The 20,143-nt window shown below is 34.7% G+C and overlaps 2 protein-coding genes across 4 annotated transcripts in view; one reads left to right on the forward strand and one right to left on the reverse strand.

Moving 5' to 3' along the window:
• Positions 1 to 20,143, reverse strand: part of LOC141385860 (uncharacterized) — a 741,913-nt gene that overhangs the window by 448,236 nt on the left and 273,534 nt on the right. The window lies entirely within an intron of this gene.
• The window catches only part of anos1a (anosmin 1a), a 38,571-nt gene that overhangs the window by 10,804 nt on the left and 7,624 nt on the right, over positions 1 to 20,143 (forward strand). Inside the window, 7 exon segments of one of the 2 annotated variants that reach the window (NM_131358.2) lie at positions 7,922 to 7,984; positions 9,299 to 9,521; positions 14,185 to 14,369; positions 15,168 to 15,297; positions 15,843 to 16,039; positions 18,735 to 18,876; positions 19,024 to 19,140. In NM_131358.2, coding sequence (NP_571433.2) covers positions 7,922 to 7,984; positions 9,299 to 9,521; positions 14,185 to 14,369; positions 15,168 to 15,297; positions 15,843 to 16,039; positions 18,735 to 18,876; positions 19,024 to 19,140 — 1,057 coding nt within the window. 2 annotated transcript variants of the gene reach the window in all.

The raw sequence follows: 20,143 nt of genomic DNA on the forward strand, positions 1-20,143 counted from the left end.
ACTGTATATATATATATATATATATATATATATATATATATATATATATATATATATATATATATATATATATATATAGGGAATTGTTTTCCCAAATATGAAAATGTACTCACTATTTGCTCACCCTCAAGTGGTTCCAAACTTATCAGTTTTCTTTTTCTGTTGAACATAGAAGAACAAATACTATGAATGTCGCTGGTAACATGTTTACAACATTTTTTCAAAATAACTTATTTCGTGCTCAACAGAAAAAAGAAATTCAAAAGGATGTATGACAAGTGAAGCGGGAGTAAATGATGACAGAGTTTTCAGCTTTGGGTGAACTATCTCTTTAAACATCTGAAGCATCCAAGCGCACTCGGATCAGTCTCTTTTTTACAAAAGAAGATTTGATATTTTATTTAAAAGAAACAGGTCTTATTTTTTAGCGTATAAGTAGAAAAGTTGCATAACCGTTTCTGGGTTTGCGTCATCCATTCAAGGGCAATGCAACTTAGCTGAACTGGAACTCACCCAAGGCTTCTTCTCAGCTCAATCTCCATGTCTGCAGCTCTTAAATAACCTTTATTTTGTATGGTGGAAGGGAATGCTTGATTTGAGTCTGAAATGGGGCGGAAAACTAACTGGCGCTGGGGTACAATAAAGACACTGGGAGCGAGCGCTTTCATGGAGATTACAGGTGCCTCACGGACAAAAGCGGAGTGGGTTTGGCACAAGCCAAAAGGTGGCTTTAGAAAGGTGAAAGCGATTTAAACCCAGCATTTCTGGATTGGAATACTTTAAGTGATTTATAGCTTAGATCTATGCTGTGCTTTTTCCACCAACATGCAATGCATCATAAAGGGCCGTTCCACAAAGAGAATGAGCCATTGAGTGCTGTGTTCGGGAGACTGATAAATGAGACCGGGCTTGTGAATGTGGCGTTTCTCAGAGCAGGCCATTGTTTACAGCGTTAGAGGTTTAAGGGTGAGGCTGAATGAAAATGAAGTCTATAAAGAGGCCAATGAATCTACTTGTCATATAATGTATGAATAATATCTGATCAATTATAGTATGGGAAGAGGGTCATTTTCTTCCATTGACATCAGCACCGCACGAGAATGCATTACCTGCAGAGGATTGAGTGAGGAGTTATCAGTAGACTGCATCATAAATCACATCTATCACACATGATGCTGCATAATCAACTACTACTAAACATCTACTAAAGTGCTAAAGCATTTTTTACTCTAGCATAGGCCAAAGGTGATGGGAAACTGGTCTGTTCTGGTCCCATAAAAACTGTTTTGTCACCCATCCACAAGCTGTGGTTTTATACCTAACGCATATTCACCTTTTCTAAATACTAAATTCAAAAATCCTATTAAAAAAAAAAAAAAAAAAAAAACAATAGAGGAATTCTATTGAGCCTAGTGCTGTAAAGTGTTTGATGGCCAACCCTATGCCCGCATGGCACTTCTCCAGGAAATGGATGCTCCCCCCCCAAGAGCCCTCACACACAATTGTGATCTTTACTTTTTTCTAAAGAAAATACTTTTGCTTTATTTATTTATTTATTTATTTATTTATTTATTTATTTATTTATTTATTTATTTATTTATTTATTTATTTATTTATTTATTTATTTATTTATTTATTTATTTGTTTGTTTGTTTGTTTGTTTTTTTTTTTTACATTTTACATACAGTATGTTTATCTTTTTTGCATGCTATATACACTGAAAATATTTGGCCTAATAAATATTTTCTGTTTCTTCATTGCATTGGTGTTTACAGTGTACCTGTTCCCACTCTCAGCAGATTACTCTCACTTTTGAACACTGTATTGAATTGTAGATTTAAGCCTATAAAGAGCAAAGAGCTTTAGATTTAGAACAACAGTGTTGACATGCTATATCCAAAAGTGTTATATTATGAAAGAAGTGTTTGCCATTCATTCATTTTGAATACAGTGTTACATTTTGAAGGAAGTGTGAGGCATTTTTACATTTTGTGTCTGCAGTTTTGGAAATTGTGTGTTGAGTTTTAAAAAAAGGGGTTACTGTTTTGAAAACGTGTGAAAGCAGTTGGAAAAACCGGTAATAATTCTGTTAATGTTCACGATAGAGTGTCGGTGATAAAGACAAGAAAAAAATGGTACTGATTTAGATTAGCGGTTCCTAAAATGGGGTGTGTGCACCCCTAGGGGTGAGCAGTCTGACCACTAGGGGTGCGCGAGAGAATGTTTATAATAGCAGAAATTTTTTATCTTTTTTTTATTTTTATGCATTTATCTTGAATAAACTTCACACGTCATATTTTAAGAGAAAAGAAATTCGCACATAGAGAAAAAAATCACATTACAAATTCAAATTTACAACCTATGTATTCCTACTCATCTCGTGGCTTCACGTTTGCGTCACAATGGCCCCGCATTTTCCTATTAGGCGCTTAGTAATGGTACATTTGTTTGTTTGTTTTTTCGCTATATTCATCAAAATGGGCTCCTGGTTAAAAACTGGCACTTTAAAGAAGTCAAGTGACAGGATGAAACATTTACATCGGCCTTTTCTATGGAGAAGTGCAGCGGCCTTGAATATATCTGGACTTGGAGGATAACAAACGAGTTGAAGAGGCGCAGGAGGAAACAGAAAAATCCAGCAGAGATATACTGATGAAGAGTATTAGGCCTACGCTAGAGAGTGAGAAAATGTCAAGTAAGAAATGCAAATATGAATTGGAGTTGCATAAAATCCAAGTCAGCAATGTGTAGTCTGTGGTGAGGTTTTAGTTAATTGCAGTTTTAAGCCCTCATATATGGTCCTGCACTTACAAATAAGACACAGCCACATACAAAACATGCCTGTAAGTGAACTTACAAACTTACAAAGTCTGATCTTATTTACTGTAACTCCCTAACCATAACACATATACTTTACTAACTATTAATAAGAAGCTAAGTAGCAGTTTAACTAATCTTAGTTGATAGTTTGTTATTGGTTTATTAATTGTGTGAACTTTACATCAAAATAAAGTGTGGCAGAGAAAATCTAAAAAATTAAAAAAATATGTATTACAAAAACACAAATATATACAGTATAACAAAAATGTAAAATCACTTATGGTTATTTTGTTTGTTTATTATTTTGACTCAGCTCTCTTTATGCCTTATATTTTAAATTTGCTTGATATTTGGATAAATAAATAGATAGATAGGTTGACAGACGAACATCACAATAGCACTTTATGTGAACAGATTATTTAAAAAAAATAATATTTACTGCAATAAATCAGGGAAAACATGCAATAGTTTTAAGTGTTTCAGTTTGGCCCCAGACATAATAAAGTTAGCCGTTAAAAGAAAATCAATTTTAACTATGAAGCAGCTTTACAGGAAACAATATTGATTCATTATTTTTGCACAACTCAGTTCATTAATGCTGATGAGCAAAAAAAACTAAATTAACTTGATTTACTTGTTTGGCAGTTTATTCACTTCATACATGCAATTTTGTGTTTAATAATAATAATAATAATAATAATAATAATAATAATAATAATAATAATAATAATAATAATAATAATAATTATTATTATTATTATTATTATTATTATACATTAATGATAATCCAAGTATTTAAATAAATATCAAACAAGCAGTAAAACAGTTCTGTACTTACTTCAGACTGTAACGCCAGTAAATAAATGTTCAATCACAGTGCATGAAATGCCAGTGCTTTAGTAAATGGGTTCTGTAATGTGCTGTGCATGATGGGTTGGTATTTACACGGATGGGAAACAGCAGCAGGCAAAGCAGAATTCTCTCAGCTGCACGGGCGACTCTGAGACAGCGTTTCGTGTGTTCGAACACACAAGCTCCAGGCGATCTCAGCAGGGCTCTGGCCACTCTGAGCTCCATAAAACCGCCTCCTCTGCCGCCTCTAACTGCCCCTGTGCCTCTCCCATTATTCATAGTTTCCGACAAACGCACCACCCGAGCTCGAGCCGTCTTTAAAAGGTGTGCATTTTTACTGCCCTCCCAGATAAATGTGTTTCCCACTCTCATTCTCATTCAGAAACATCGCCCCAAGGTAACCTCCGTCCCCCACCCCAACACAAACACACATATATTAACAATTTACACACACACAAACCAACGGAAACGCGCCTCAATCTTATCGTTTCCTCCTGATACTAAATCCCTGGATTAACAAGCATTTAAATGCGAAAATCTCTAACTGACGTCTTCAGAATCTTTCCTTCGGAAGGAAGTGTGTACATGTTTCCCAAGGTGGTGGTTAGGGGCCATTCATGCTGCTCTGAAAATGTGACCATTGGAGTAAAGACGGCTCCTAGATCAGCATAATGTGTAATGTTCACATCTCTCTCCCAGTGTGCTCCTGCAGAGCAGTGTTTAGCCCCAGCTCCATAGTGACCGCTGTGTCTCATCGTGGCATGAAATTGGAAATGTGAATTCCCCACAGGCAGCCACGCTCGCTCATGCAGGAAGTGAAGTGTCAATTTTAAGGAAAGGAGAAGAGAAGATGAGAGGGCAAGTGAAAGAGAAGGAGAAAGAGGCAGGGAGAGAGGCAGGTGTAGACAGTGAGATGAATGAATTTTGGCATGTGATTTAAATGCTGAATGCAAATGTCAGTGGTCAGAAAATATTCAGGCTTTTTGGGGGTAGTGTTTGTACAGGTGAGAAGGTATCTGACTCTAAACACTTACATGTTAAACACTTACAAAGCATGATTAAAAAAAAATCCTTTACTACTTCAGCTTGTCACACTGTACAAATATAATCCTTATGTGATCACACTGTGAAATATCAGTTGTCATAATGTGTAACTGTATGACAATCAAATTGCATCAAAAGTGGATGCACGCAAGAAGACTCGTCTGGAGTTTTACGATATCAATGTCAATTCAAGTCATTTCAGAAATATTCAAGTAATCAGTTCCCCATTCGCCTGCAAATTCTATGCCCATGATTTAGAATGAGGTGCTGTATCTGAAATGAGTTTCTCCACAGCTCTCTCTCTCCAGGCTGCTTCTTTATTAGCTTTCCTATTTATTTCTTGGTGTAATGGTGGTCACAGAGAGTGCATAGTGGACAGGCAGTGGGGCCCTCCATTTAATTAATTTTCTCGAATGACATCTGATGCTCGTTAACAGATCATTATCTGAATAAATTGATTTATCAGTTTAATTTAATGACCAATTCAAATATTGTGATCTATTGAATACTATACAGAAAATATTTACTTAAATAGGTGGTCCACTGCGATATCTTATTTTAAACTTTAGTCGATGTGTAATGTAGCTGTGTGAACATAAACAACATCACTGAATGTAATACGCTCAAAGTTCAATGCACAGGAATACATTGGCTTTTACAGAGTTAGCTTAGCAAAGCCTACAGCGAACAAAGTTTGGGGACTACAAAAAACATATCGGGGTAGTGAGATCACAAATGCTTCAGGTTAAGTGCATTCACTAAGCGCATACACCCCACGCAGCCGAGGAGCGTGGCCAGAGATCCTGGGCAGAAGTGTCGCTACATGTAGTGATGCTACTAGCTTAACTACATTTTGCAGTAGCGTGGCACTAGTGTTGCTACTTTCTAAATCAAATAGTTTTCAGTAGCAAAGCATTTTTTTTTTGTACAGTAGTACAGTAGCATCCACACAAGCTATTTTTACCCATCGTGGATCCATGAGTGACAGCACCATCATTCACGTAGCTGTGAGGCCGGTGTCCAGCCGATAAAAGTACATGCATGCATTACTGCCACTATTTGATCCAGTCAGTGACATCGCCAACCAATTAGGCTAACATGAGAAATTTGCTTGATGGAAAGATGACTGTGGGAGGCTAGTTATTTCTGAAGCAGGATTCCTCGTGACCATACCTTAAGAAGTACATGTTGAGATGCAATAATGGTACTGTAATTCTGATGCTGTGCTTATAAAATACTTTCGTAATTTATAGTACTGTAATGTTTTTGAACTACACAATAGTGAAGTATTCAAATCAAGTTGTGGTAATTACTGTGGTACTTATGTTTATAATTTAATGTTGTAAAGGTTAAAGTATACTATGGTAATTACTATTAGTTCATGATAGTTACTTATGATACTACTGTATGTAGCGTAAATCATTTATGAAGAGTTGTAAATATGTATACAATATAATTATTCCTAAATATTTCCTCTTTACTATAAACTACTATTGTATTTTAAATGTGTAACACCTGGTTTTATTTGATTATTATTATTTTTTTTTTTTGCTGTAATATACTGTCATTTGTTTCTCTTTGGTACAGTATCTTATTTGCAGTAAATAATTGAATTGAACAATAATGCCTCATATGTTCAATTGACAGTTTTATTGATCACTAAGATATGATTGACTTAGATTTAAGTTGCTTCGATTTAAAATTTAAAATTGCAAAAATGGCTTGTGTTGTGTATGTAATGTAGCTAAGCTACTTTTGCCAATACAATGGGCATTTGAGGTTGAGAAGTGGATGTTCAAAGGAATACAAAAAACTCTGTAATGGTGAGCATTTCCCCCAGCAAGAATGTTTTAGTAGTAGCATGTTATCTTTCCATATTTTGATCGATAGAAAAAAAGTGTTTAAGTGCAGTGCAGCCAAAAAATGAACGATTGATATCTGAATAATATGTCTAAAGAGGCACCTGTGGTGACATCTTTGCAGAAATTATATTATGTTGCTTTACTGCACATGTCCTCTGCCATTTTAAAATGAAATGTGCAGTGAGTGAGGCATAAAAGCGTGTTAATTTTTTTCAAAGAGGGTCTGTTGCAGCAATTTATTTTATTGGTTGGTGTATAAATTATGGCTATTTAGAACTCAAGTGTGCAATGCCGTTAGAGTAAACGCTCTGTTTTGTTTAAAAATAGCATACAACCTACAGTACAGTAAATCTTATTCTAATCCTCATTGACAGAATTAAAGAAGATTTATGGGCTACAAATCCATTTCCTTAAGCAGACATACTTGTTCATACTTTTGTTTTGCAGTCATTTTGAATCATGTTTTATGAAACTTGTACCCAAATGTTTCCCATTACAAGTGCAGTGCTATATCAGGTTAGCTACCAGGCAAGTTTAAAAAGTTAAGCAATAGGAAAGCAATATTGAAACGATGGGAAGAAATCCATTTTTTTTTTGTTTTAGTTCAGTGGTTGTAGCTTCAAGTTGCATGAACAGCATATGATAGCAGTGTGATCTTATGTGCTTTATTTACAGAGATGATGTAAAGACACATGGGGCATGACGAAAGTATGAAGTCTCAGGGAATATGTCCCAAGAGCTCTTCAGTTTCAGCTCTTCAGTCTGTCTGTCTGTCTGTCTGTCTGTCTGTCTGTCTGTCTGTCTGTCTGTCTGTCTGTCTGTCTGTCTGTCTATCATCTATCTATCTATCTATCTATCTATCTATCTATCTATCTATCTATCTATCTATCTATCTATCTATCTATCTATCTATCTATCTGTCTGTCTGTCTGTCTGTCTGTCTGTCTGTCTGTCTGTCTGTCTGTCTGTCTGTCTGTCTGTCTGTCTGTCTGTCTGTCTGTCTGTCTGTCTGTCTGTCTTGTCTGTCTGTCTGTCTGTCTGTCTGTCTGTCTGTCTGTCTGTCTGTCTGTCTATCTATCTATCTATCTATCTATCTATCTATCTATCATCTACCTATCTACCTATCTATATTTTAACTAAAATAGCTTTAATGTAATGTTTGGGTTAATATTTAAATTTTCACAAAAAAAAAAAAAAATTAAACATGACTGCAATTGTTACATGTACATTGCCACACCCCTATTCAGAACAAATGCTTGTGACTTTAACATATTCGTCTGTGGTTGTAGTAGAGTCATTTGAGACTGCTTCCTGAAACCCAAACCTCTGCTGTCTGTTCACAGTGCCTGGAGCCATGCAAAGACTCCTGGGAGTTGAAAGACGGACCTTGTCGAGATTTATGTGAGGTACAGACCGCAGCATTCTTAACAGATCTAGTAGTTTCTGGGATGTGCTCTTAACTGGTAAAAAAAAAATCCAACACAAAATGACTGACCCTGGTGTTCTGGTTTTCCAAGTATTAATCCTCCATTGTTTGTCTTGACAGACTTGGCTACCATATAAGTGGTCTACTATTGTTCAGAATGATAATGTTCTGCTCTGATCTTCTTCTTAAACAGTCTGAGAATTTCTTTGAACATTCCTCGTTGGTCTTGAATCCTGTTATTGTGGCGTTCTTCTACATTTTAAAACTCTTGGCCTAGTGTCATCAAGCTTTTCCTGTTTCTTTGGCTATAAATGCACTATTGAGGGCATTGGGGACTTAAAACAGTGAATATTAGTGCTTTTATTTGCCAGCAATGATTGGGACCTTCATCCATCATTTTAGACTTGTATAAAAATAAGCAGCATTCAATCCGCTCATTCACCACACATGCAAATCTTGTAATCAACATAAGTTGAAAGTAGTGCCAAAGACAATAAAAGCCAGGTTTCCAAGCCAACTAAAGACACTATACACCTTTCATATAGGTTTAAACTGTACATGGATGTCTGTGTTTTTCGTGCAGAATCCAAGATTGCATTATTCTTCTGAAATTACATACTCTGGGGCCACATAAATATTCTTGTAATATAATTTCCAATAATTGTATTTCTAATATAAGCTGGAATAGGTTCCAGAATTCCTAGACCCTACACAGGATATATGGTTTGGAAAAAGGAAAGAATGAATGGAAGGATGAACATGTTTGAGATATACAGCTATGGAAAAGAATGAAGAGACCTCTTGAAGAACATTTTGTAATTTTGTTTTATGGATTAACTGTATATTTGAGTAAAATGTTAAATGCTTTATTCAGCAAATGTCTGATAACCATTACTTCATTGGTTGATTGATTGATTGATTGATTGATTTTTTTTATTTTTTTATAAAGTATATTGTTGGTTAAAATTAAATAAACATCAAAAAATGTGCTTTTTGTTAATTTAATCAATTGTCATGTTATGCAACAATGCTCTATGAGACAATATGATGTAATGACAATATTTGTATTATCATTTGGACGAAATATCATCAGTAGTTGACAGAATGAAATAAAAAAAATAAATCATAAATCCAGAGAGATTTCAAAAGGTCTCATAATTGTTTTCAATAGCTGTGTGCAAAGTGTTGTAGTCAGTAAATAACAAAAAAATCATAGACTAATAATAATGAGTGTCATATAATGAATTGCTAAAATGTTTAAGATGAGAGTGTGTGTACTATGGCATCTCCACAGCATGCGTTTCCCAAGCGTCATGGGGAGTGTGTGACGAGCTGTGAGTTCCTGCGATCGGTGATGGTGGTGAAGCAGGGTGACTGTCCGCCACCGGAGAGAGCAAGTGGTTTTGCAGCCGCCTGTGTGGAAGGATGTGAGGAAGATGGAGAGTGTTCAGGACAGAAGAAATGCTGTCCAAATGGCTGCGGACACACATGCCAGTCCCCTAAAAACCTCTACAGAGGTAAGACCTGAAACAACCGGGCTATTTCATTATCAGTTATCAGTTATCCTTATTTGTGATCAGTACAAACAATGTTTTTTTTTTTTTTGCTTTTTTGCTTTTTAACACTTTCAGCTACCCTGTAAAACCAAGTTAATTAATGGTTAATTTATAATTTATGAACAAATTTCTGGAAGACAATCATTCTATCCACTTGTTAAGTGTGACGACACACAAAGTGGCTTCTGGGTCCAAGCGCTCTATCAAACTATATGGGGAGACTCATCAATCGGTAATTATAAACGTTTACAAAGCGCTGTAATACTTTTGCAAATCATTATTGCAATATAGGGTTACTACTCAATTGAATTGAGAAAATGTTCTATATATATCCAAGCCTAATACTAGGTGGCCAGAAAGTGATTAATTTTTTTATAATTAGTTAAAATACTGTTGTTTGTGATGCAGAAAGACTGGAGACTGTTGTGTACACCATGATTTTATATAAAATTCACTTTAATGTGTGATAGGACTAAAAAGGAGTCATAAGCGAACATTTTCTCAACTCAATTGAGTAGTGTCTTGAACCCGGAAACAGTATTGCAGACGTCCCCGATACGTCACGACTTAATACTCGGATTATCCAATCAGCAAGACCAAACTCCTATAAATATCAGCTCGTCACAACCTCCCACCACCCCGACAGCTCTCCTTAAAAAAAGCAAAACACTAATATCTAGTTAAACAATGGGGATGTTTTAAGGCCAGGCTAGATGCTTCACTCTTCTCTTATTGCCTGACAAGGGGAATAACACGAGTAAGAGTCTTAGGGACTCCTCTACCCAGACATCTCCCCAAATTATATTATTTTTTATTAAATCAAATTTCAGTAACACTTTACAATAAATTTGTATTAGTTAATGTTAGTAAATCCATGCTGACACTTTATTTTGAGGGTCCATTTAAGTATTAGTAGACTCTTTGCTTAATATCTGTTGATACTGCTCCTTCAACAGACATGTAACTCACTATTAGAAACTTTGCAAGTACAAGGCAACTTACATTAACCCTAACCCCAACCTAACAGTCTACTTATAATCTAATGAGAATTAGTTGCAATGCACCTTAAATTCAACAAACGGACCATCAACATAAAGTGTGACCTAATGCATTTACTAACATGAACAAATACTGTAGTAAATGTATTGATCATTGTTTGTGCATGTTAATTGATGTTAATTAATGAAAGTTATTCATTGTTAATGTTAATATACGGTGCATTAACTAATTTTTACAAGCATGAATTTCAATATTACTAATGCATTAGTAAATGTCAAATTATGATTAATAAATGCTGTACAAATATTGTTCATATGTAGTTCATGTTAGTAAATGCAATAACTAATGGACCTTATTATAAAGTGTGACCCAAATATCTGTAAGTGTGAACTTGTAAAATAAGATGAGTTTATTTCCCACAAATATTAATGAAAGCACATTGCATTTAATACAAAGTTGAGAAAGAACTCAAATGTTACATGACATGCATCACACGCATCACATTGTACCGGTACAAAATAAAAATGTAAAGTTGTAATAACTTTAAAAAAAGTGTTGTTTTTTTCAAAACAAATGTTGCAACTGGTACCTCAAAGTATTAATCTGAACTTACCAGGTTTTACAGTGAAGAATGGTTTGCTAAATGTTTAAAATTACTCAGAATTTTTTGAATTTTTTAGAATTAGATGTTATCGTGTATGTACACTCTCAGAAATAAAGGTACATAAGCTGTAACTGGGGCGGTTACTTTTCAGAAGGTACATCTTTGTACTTAAAGGGTACATATTTGTACCTCGAAAGTATATATTAGTACCTAAAAATTTTAAAAGGAGCACTTTTGTACTTTTAAGATACTAATGTACCCTTGACGTATTAATATTGACCTTTTAGGTACAAATTTGTACTTTGTAAAAAAGTACCACCCCAGTGACAGCTTGCGTACCTTCATTTCTGAGAGTGTAGGGTTCTAAACTCAACCTTGGTGTTAACAAATAACAAATTGTAAGGTTTAGACTGCAGATTTTGATTTATCGTAATAATAATAATAATTATTAATAATTCCTTACATTTTTATAGTGCTTTTCTAGACACTCAATGCACTTTGCACATATTGTAGGGTGTTGAAAGGACTTGTAAGATAAGAATAGTATCGTGTTTAGTGGTATTGTCATAGGCTGTCCACACGCATACATTTTCATTTAAAATATTTTGTATATATATTTAAAATATTTTATATATATTTTTCTGTTTCGATCTTCTGTCCACATTAAGGCAGCATTTTTAGACAACAAATATTAAGCATTTTGAAAATGCTCCACAAAATGTATACATCTGAAAATGCTGTTGAAGCAATGCATGTTACAATGTGGACTGTGAAAATTGAGACTTTTTAAAAAGATGACACATTTTAGTCATGTAAGCATTTGAGCTAAACCAATTAAGGACATTGTAAAACAGTTGTTTTAGATGCTCTTCATTTTTGACAGCATTGTTAATGATTAATGTCAGTTTGTACATGTTCCAGATAGATTTTTCTTCAAAGAACATGGAATGTTTACTCAGAGCTGTTGTTTTGGCACGTCTCCCAGTCTATATTCTCACTCGCTTCTGCAACTTTATACTCCTGTGTTGCTCGAAGCAACAACTCCACCTCGCTGTCTGTCCATTAAAAAAACAAACAAATAAAAACCTTGGTTATTTTCTTCGACATACTGCTGCAACAATTCAAAGAGCCGGAAAGTAAATAAATGCCGAAAGAGTTTTTACTTTTTTGGGGGAAACGATTGAAAATGATTGTGTGGGTGCAGTTTCTGTAGCCATAAATGACAACACAGTGTACTGTCTGTTTGACACTTCACAAATTCCAGACTGGTATTTATTCTGGTCCACAACAGTGAATTCCACAGCATCTGTGATACTGACCAATAGAAGGACAGAAGATTTTTTACACAGAAGCTTTTTTTTCAAGCACTTCAAAATGAAAGACAGAAAACATTAAGATTGGTGTGGCTTTTATGTATTGACTAAACAATGAAAAAGCAAGATGTAGCAACATGTTTCTTTACGATGTGGAAAATGAAACATTCTTATGTCCTAAAAATTTTATTCCTGCCAATAACATGGTTCTTTTAAAAACTGTTTAAGGAGCCAAAAATGGTTCTTCTATAGCATTGCTGTCAAAAGGCCTTTTTAAAATCTTTATTTTTTAGAGTGTAGGAGTCAAAATCTCATAATCAGACTGGAAAAAGACAGAAATGTTGTGTTGTCTAAATCTGGCATAACTTGAGAACAGGATATGGTTTAGCACGATTATCAAATCACAAAGACTGCATTGGAATTATACAAGCATGTAAACAGACGTGCTGCATGATTCAGAGTGACATGAACTCCATCTCTGCAAGTACTGTGATCTTGAGTCGCCTATGTTGTGCATTTGAAAATACCAAACATTTTCCACAGGTTGTAATCATAATAGTTCTTGAAGTGCAGTAGGTGATTGTCTTCAGCAACATTTTTTGTTGTGTTGGATGAAAGTCTCTTCACATTCTAATTTTAATGACTGAAATAAATGATCTAAATATATTATATGTATGTTTAGATTCTGGGTAAGGTATAAGACAATAAATGTTTATCCAATTAAAAATTGTCAGGCTTATAATTCCCATAATTCTGATAAGTAGCCCAAACTGTCAGCAAATGTAGATTTGTACAACTGCGCACCTCTGTTCACGCACATCTGTTGCACGTACACTGCAGTCATGTCGACACAAGTGACAACGGTAAAAACAAATGCTAAATCAACTTTTAGAAATCCTAAATCAATAATTCTTCCAGCGAAAGCTTGATGTGACTATTTTTAGTTTCATAAGGGACCTTTTACAGCATCGATAGTGTAGATTTTTATTTAGTTTAACAACAAAACATAAGATAATAGCGCTATTCCGCTTAGCCTGCTTTACTGAGGGGAGGTTAGTTTTATATTCACATTGGTGCAGTTTGACGACCTGTGACGTGCTCTCTATATTGTTTACCATGTTACTCTGAATATTCATTCTGAAATAGCATGAAAATATGACTTAGTAATAAGTGTAAATCCTGCATGCCAACGGCCAACCACTAAGCATATAGTCACTTTAGAACAAAGCGCATGAGAGAGTGAGACCAGCCATCCTTGCTTGCTTTATGAAATAATGCACATTATGACAAGTTTTGCTTGCTAATTACACAACTAAAACCGTGCTAGATATAATACAGTTTTTCATTCATGATTGTAGTACTATAAAGTACTATAAAGTTTTCTAACTGGCAAATGATACAATCTAGTGGGTTTCTGTCATCTTTAAGATCCGCGTTCATGATATAAGGTGGCCTGGCTTTGGACGTCAGGGGAGGGATTGTGTTTCAAACATATTATGCTAACCGGTTAGCATTTAGGCAGATCACTCACTGCATCTTTAAATTAAAGAGAAGTTTTGTTTTCCAAAACAAATGCTCTGTGGTTTAAAATATAGGTTCTAATCATGTGTCATATTGGAAAGGACACAGTAAATAGAATGTAACAAGTAAGACTGTGTTGCATTTGATGGACTGTTCTCTGTAAATTTGAGATTTGCTGTTTGTTCAGGTGCTCCTCTGAAGCCCAGGAAGGAGCTGGTGTTTGAAGAGCTGGAGTCTGGTGTGTTGGAAGTGCGCTGGTCCTCCAAATTCAATGTGTCGGCAGAGCCAGTTCTGAATGTTCTGCAGAGAAGGTGGAATTACGGCATCCACCCCAGTGAAGATGGAGCCACTGAGTGGCAAGTGGTGGCACGGGTAAGTGTGAAATGTGTGAAATGTGTTTCACACCATCAAGAGTCCACAGCTATATTAAACAGTGTTTGACATTCATGATTAAGACAAACCAAATTTTTATGAAAAATTTAAATATAAATTATAAGAAAAGACAAAAGTCTGTGAAATTTAATGGATGATAAATTGGCCTTTACAGTATCATTGACGACAAAACTACTGTCTTTTCTGAGAAATCACTGTTCTTTTTTAAATATTTTGCAAGTGCTGTTAAACAGAGAGACGTTTTTTTTTTTAAACACATTTTTAAACATTATTGTTTATAATAGTTTCCTTTGTATTCGCTGTGATGACAGTACTTTATATTTTCTTAATTATTTAGCAAGATACGAACATTCAGCTTGTGTGCAATTTAATGTTTTGTTTAGGTTAATTAGATTAGCTAGGCAAGTTTGTTAGATGAACAACTGTGTTTTTTTCTGTAGCTAATAAATAAAATATCTAAGGGGAATAATAATATTGGTAAACATTTATTTATTTTTTATTTTTTTATTTAAGCCAAACTTTTAGAAAAAAATACTTTCTCCGGTAGAAAGCTATAATAGCAAATACTAAAGAAAAATAATAGGAATAACACAAATTATTTCCTTACTTTGTGAAATATTATTTGGAAAATATTTGGAAAAATTTACACAGGAGTTCTAATTTTTTTCTAATTTTGTCTTCAACCATATTTTAAATTTCTAAGTATAATGAAATATAAAATAATTTATAAAAGCATGTAAATGCCATCCCTTATTAGTCTGGGGTTGTATACTGTAGACATCAGAAGAACGTGTGTGGCTGACAGACATACGACCTGGTCGCTGGTACCAGTTCAGAGTGGCAGCGGTCAATGTTCATGGAACCAGAGGATACACCACCCCTAGCAGACACTTCAGATCATCTAAAGGTGGGCTTCAGTTAACAACAACAATGCCATTTTTCATTCTTATGTTATTCAGATCTGAATTTTGTTTATTCTTAAATAATATTACTATTACAACAAGAAAACATCAATACTATTTATGATTAATGTACGACTACTAAAAAAAAAAAATAATAATAATAATAATAATTATTATTATTATTATAATATTAATATTAATAATAATAATAAGGTCACACTTTATTTTGATAGTCCGCTTGTTGAGTTTGTTACATCACATCTACATGCCAACAAATTCTCATTAGATTATAAATTGACTGTTAGGTTGGGGTTAAGGTTAGTGTCAATTGACATGTACTTGCAAGTTTCTTATAGTCAGTTAAATGTCTGTTTAGCTGCAGTACTGACAGATATTAAGCAGACAGTCTACTAATACTCAACTGGACCATCAAAATAAAGTGTTACCAATAATATTAGTAATCAAATTATTTTGTACCACATTTTACCAAGATGTGCTCATGTACTGAGCGTTTTGCAATATTTTATTTCTTGATTTCACCCTTTCTCAGATCCTCCCCCTCCCCCGGCGCCATCTGATCTTCATGTTAGCGACATGACCTTTGGTGCGGATCACTCGGCGTCTGTCCGGCTCAGCTGGAGCATTTCTGCAGATTTAGACATCCCAGTAAACCACTACAAGCTCTCCTGGAGCTCCTCTGACCACAATCTGCCACCCAAACTCAAGAAGAGAGAGACTGTAAACGGGGTAAATTCAGATGCTCTGCCTACACCTTTCTTACTTTTTTCCTCTCAGACTTTTACGCTTTCATTTTTTCATATACTGGATTGGTCCCAAAATCCCTCAAGGGTTAATCTCCCCAGCCCTTTCTTTCAGCAAGCCACAACAAATTAGATATCTGAGTGCAAATAAGTGCAAGATAAACAACTCAGAATCGGCCCTTTGATCACACCAAGCCCTATACATTTGCAGGTTTCAGACACCAAACTAGGGTGGTACAGCATTGCATCACCGCTCTTGGCAAATGCAAACTTTTCTGGGCGATATTTGATATGCAGCCAAAAACAGCATATCAATTCTAGTTGTGCTTGAGAAAAGGAAATCTCTCAATAACAGAAGAATTGTTTTTCTTTGAGTGAGATCATATTGAAGAGTTTATTTTTTACTCTCCTTTAGGAATCCAAGGGATGGCAGGTTCTCTGCTTAATTCATATTTGCATGTTATATTTTTGAGGGCTTTGTCAGCTGAGGGACATGGAAATTTCCTCAGAAGACTACTTTTTTTTGGCTAGCTGTTGAGTGAATGCAGACAAATGCAAACCACATTGCTTTCACTGTTAAACTGTGCTAGATGATAAAAAAAATGCTGCGAGATGATTTTTAAACAGATGGATTTTACCCTAGTGCACAGTAATTATAAGATTACAATGCGATCTGCACAAAATTGTAATAACATTACAGTTTTTTCATTGGCACGAAATATTACTATGATTTATATGATTATTAGTAAGTGTGACTCAGCTTCAGTTTCAAATCCCAAGTTAGTAAATTATAGCAGAGTAATCTAACTTAGCAAAAGAAACTGAAATAAGCGTAAAACATTCATATTCATTTTCTTAAAGGGATAGCTTACTATGATAGTTCAATGACTTTTTACTCACTCTCAAGAGGTTTCAAACCTTTATGAGTTTCTTTCTTCTGTTGAACACAAAACAAGATATTTATGGCCCGTTTCCACTGACTGGTACCGCTTTGTACCATATGGGTCGATCTGGGTCACCTTTATAAGCCTTGCATTTCCACTCCCAAAAGGGTACCAAGAGTGGGCATGGTGTACGACAGAAAGTTTCCGTCAACGTCAAGCAAAAATCTCGCACAAAGTAAAGGTGTACAGGTCGTTCACATATCATATGAGAAGCACTTCTCACAAAACAGATGTTTATACACATAAATACTTGTGTATAAATGTTCATCACTAACTTTTCTATGAACATGATTTGATTATAACTGCAGATCAATGAAAATAGTCTACTGTAATGTCTGCGATTATGTAAAATAAATAAATAAATGCAACATATATGAACACATACAAACCCTTACAGTCTCCGATATGTTACCAATTATAGATAAACTACACACTGCACACATTTAGTCCTTATTTGGGTTCGAAAACAGTCAGAGCAAACCTCTCATCTACATCTTTAATCTTCACCAGCACATTTAACCACTTGTTGGAAAGTAATTCCGTCATTCCGAGTTCATAATAGTCCAATTGGTGATGATAATAATCATGGCAGTTTGTTTATGTTTAATGTTGCTGAAAGAACTTTGTTTTTTAGTTTTTTTTTTCCGGCTTCTCCTTTGTTTTTTTTGCACTTCACTCTCGTGTTTGTCAGTTTCTGAAAGGAACAGATGTCATAAACACTTTTATAATCACGTGCACGTTATTATCATCGGCTCAAGAAATTCGTTATTTCAAATATAGATGTACAAACGAGCGATCACGAGTTCTCTGGAAAACAATAACAGGACAAGGCAGATTTTGCTCTTCTTGGCTTTGTGGTTGTCCATCAAGAAAACGACAAGGTTGTTTAAGCTCGGGTCAACCATGGCTTGTTATTCTATGCATATAGTATTATGATGTAATGTCTCGGCTGTGTATTTAAAAATGGCAGTTTCTTTGTTTTCCTTCTCCTGCTTGTGTACGTATACACGAATGACGTTTCTCCGTAAATCAATAGCGTTCAGCTGCACGTCTAGCTACGCCTTTTGGTACCCTTTTGCCGTGCTAGGTATCCTTTGCAAAGGGTACCCAAAAAGTGGAACAGTACGATTCACTTTTAGGTACCTTTTTACTGTGGAAACAGCCATGAAACCATACCATACCATACCACTCAGTGGAAACGGGCCATTAGAAGAAAGCTGAAAACCTGTAATCGCTGACTTTCATGGTAGGAAACGGAAGACAAAATATATATATTTTTTGTGTGTGTTTAACAGAATAAAGAACAAAGGTATTTTTAGTTTTTGGTGAACTGTTTGTTTAATTGCTAAAACATATTTACAATAATCTATTACAGCATATAAGATGTAGTTTTTTATTATAATTATTAAAGAACTTTACATTTTTACCTAATATTCTCTAATTACTTGTCTAAATGTCCTAAAATCAGCAAATTGCACCCAATATTGGTCATTTAGGGTTTTAAAATTAATTCTGGAAGCATGTTCTTCAAATCCTCAGTTTATAATTAGGTATTGCCAAGGGTTTAATTATTTAGGCATTAATTTAATGTCATTTTGGGTACTCAACCTGAAATGAGCTTAATTTATTATTAAGTAGTCTATTTTTTATTCCGCTACCATTTGTTCTTGAGGATTCTTTGTGTTTGGATTGCTGTGACTCTTCTAAAGTATTCATGTGGGTTTAATGTGTGTGAAGGACTCTACCTATGCTGAGCTGGATGATTTAAGAGAGAACGGGAGTTATACTGTGGAGCTCCAGGCAGTTTCATACTGGGGTCAGGTCCCGCTCAAAAGCTCCAAGGCCATTCTTCAGTTTACTACAAGCCAAACACAATCTGGTACAAAACTATTTAATTGCCTTATGTTTTTTTTTCTGTTTGATACATAACAGCACTCATTTGGGTGTTGTGAAATACAGTGAACACAGCTGTAAATGTTTTCCATTTGTAACATTATACTTTTCTACCATATTTGATGTCATTCAGATTTGGAGCCCACAGTCAGTCCGGTCTTTATAAAGCCCCAGTCAGATCTACTAGACGTGGGCACTCCATTCTATCAAGATGGACAGCTTCAGGTTCGGGTTTATTGGAAAAAGAAAGGTATGACAGATGCAATAAACCACTTTTTAAAAAAAAAATCTTGTTCTCTTACTGTGCTGAACGTCTTTCTTCCCCCAAGCTATGCTTTGTAATTATGTAAACATACCGCTTATTAAAGAGTTAAGAATCAGAATAATGTGCAATTAAATGAAGAACAATAGCTCTTTGTTTGGGAAGTGACTTTTGAAAGAAGCATGAACCTGTTTGTGTGCTAACACGAGCTGATGAGGCATGTCTCGGCCTAACTTCGGGAAATTACAGTTAAACAGTGTTTTTCTGCCACTGAGTGATGAGTTAATCCTTTATTAAACTCAGAAATGAAAACTGTCATAGAAACGGAAGCCTTTCATTTATAGCGAACCGTACACAATGGTGCTTGGAATCTTCTGCAAGGATGTTTTTGCATTTCAATAACTTAAGAGTCACTCTGGCCACATGTCAAATCCCTTAATCTCTCTAATGGACGGCCAACAGATTTATCTTATCCTTATCTGCCAGGCACATTATCAAGATTGCTTTGCATATTTTGTTTGGTTTTGCATATTTTCTGGATTAATGCAAAAAATGGAACATGGAATTTTGTAAGGTCTACATTGATTGTTACCAGGAGAAAATTTTCTAAAAAGATTTATAAAAAATGAATGGAAGACTTATCAAGTTTTTACATATTTATCACAAAGCTTCACGTGGGTTAATAGGGATAGTCAACCACAAAATTAAAATGATCACAGAATGAATAATGAATAATAATAATATAATAATAATAATAATAATAATAATAATAATAATAATAATAATAATAATAATAATAATAATAATAATAATAATAATAATAATAATAACAACAATAATAATAATAATAATAATAATTGTTAATATTATTATTATCAATTAATTAATTAGTTAATTATTTAATTCATTCATTCAATTATTTTCTTTTTGGCTTAGTCCCTTTAATAATCTGGGGTCACCACCGCGGCAACTTATCCAGCATATGTTTTAC

This window comes from Danio rerio, chromosome 1, assembly GCF_049306965.1.
Source record: "Danio rerio strain Tuebingen ecotype United States chromosome 1, GRCz12tu, whole genome shotgun sequence".
In the NCBI taxonomy this organism is placed as follows: Eukaryota; Metazoa; Chordata; class Actinopteri; order Cypriniformes; family Danionidae; genus Danio; species Danio rerio.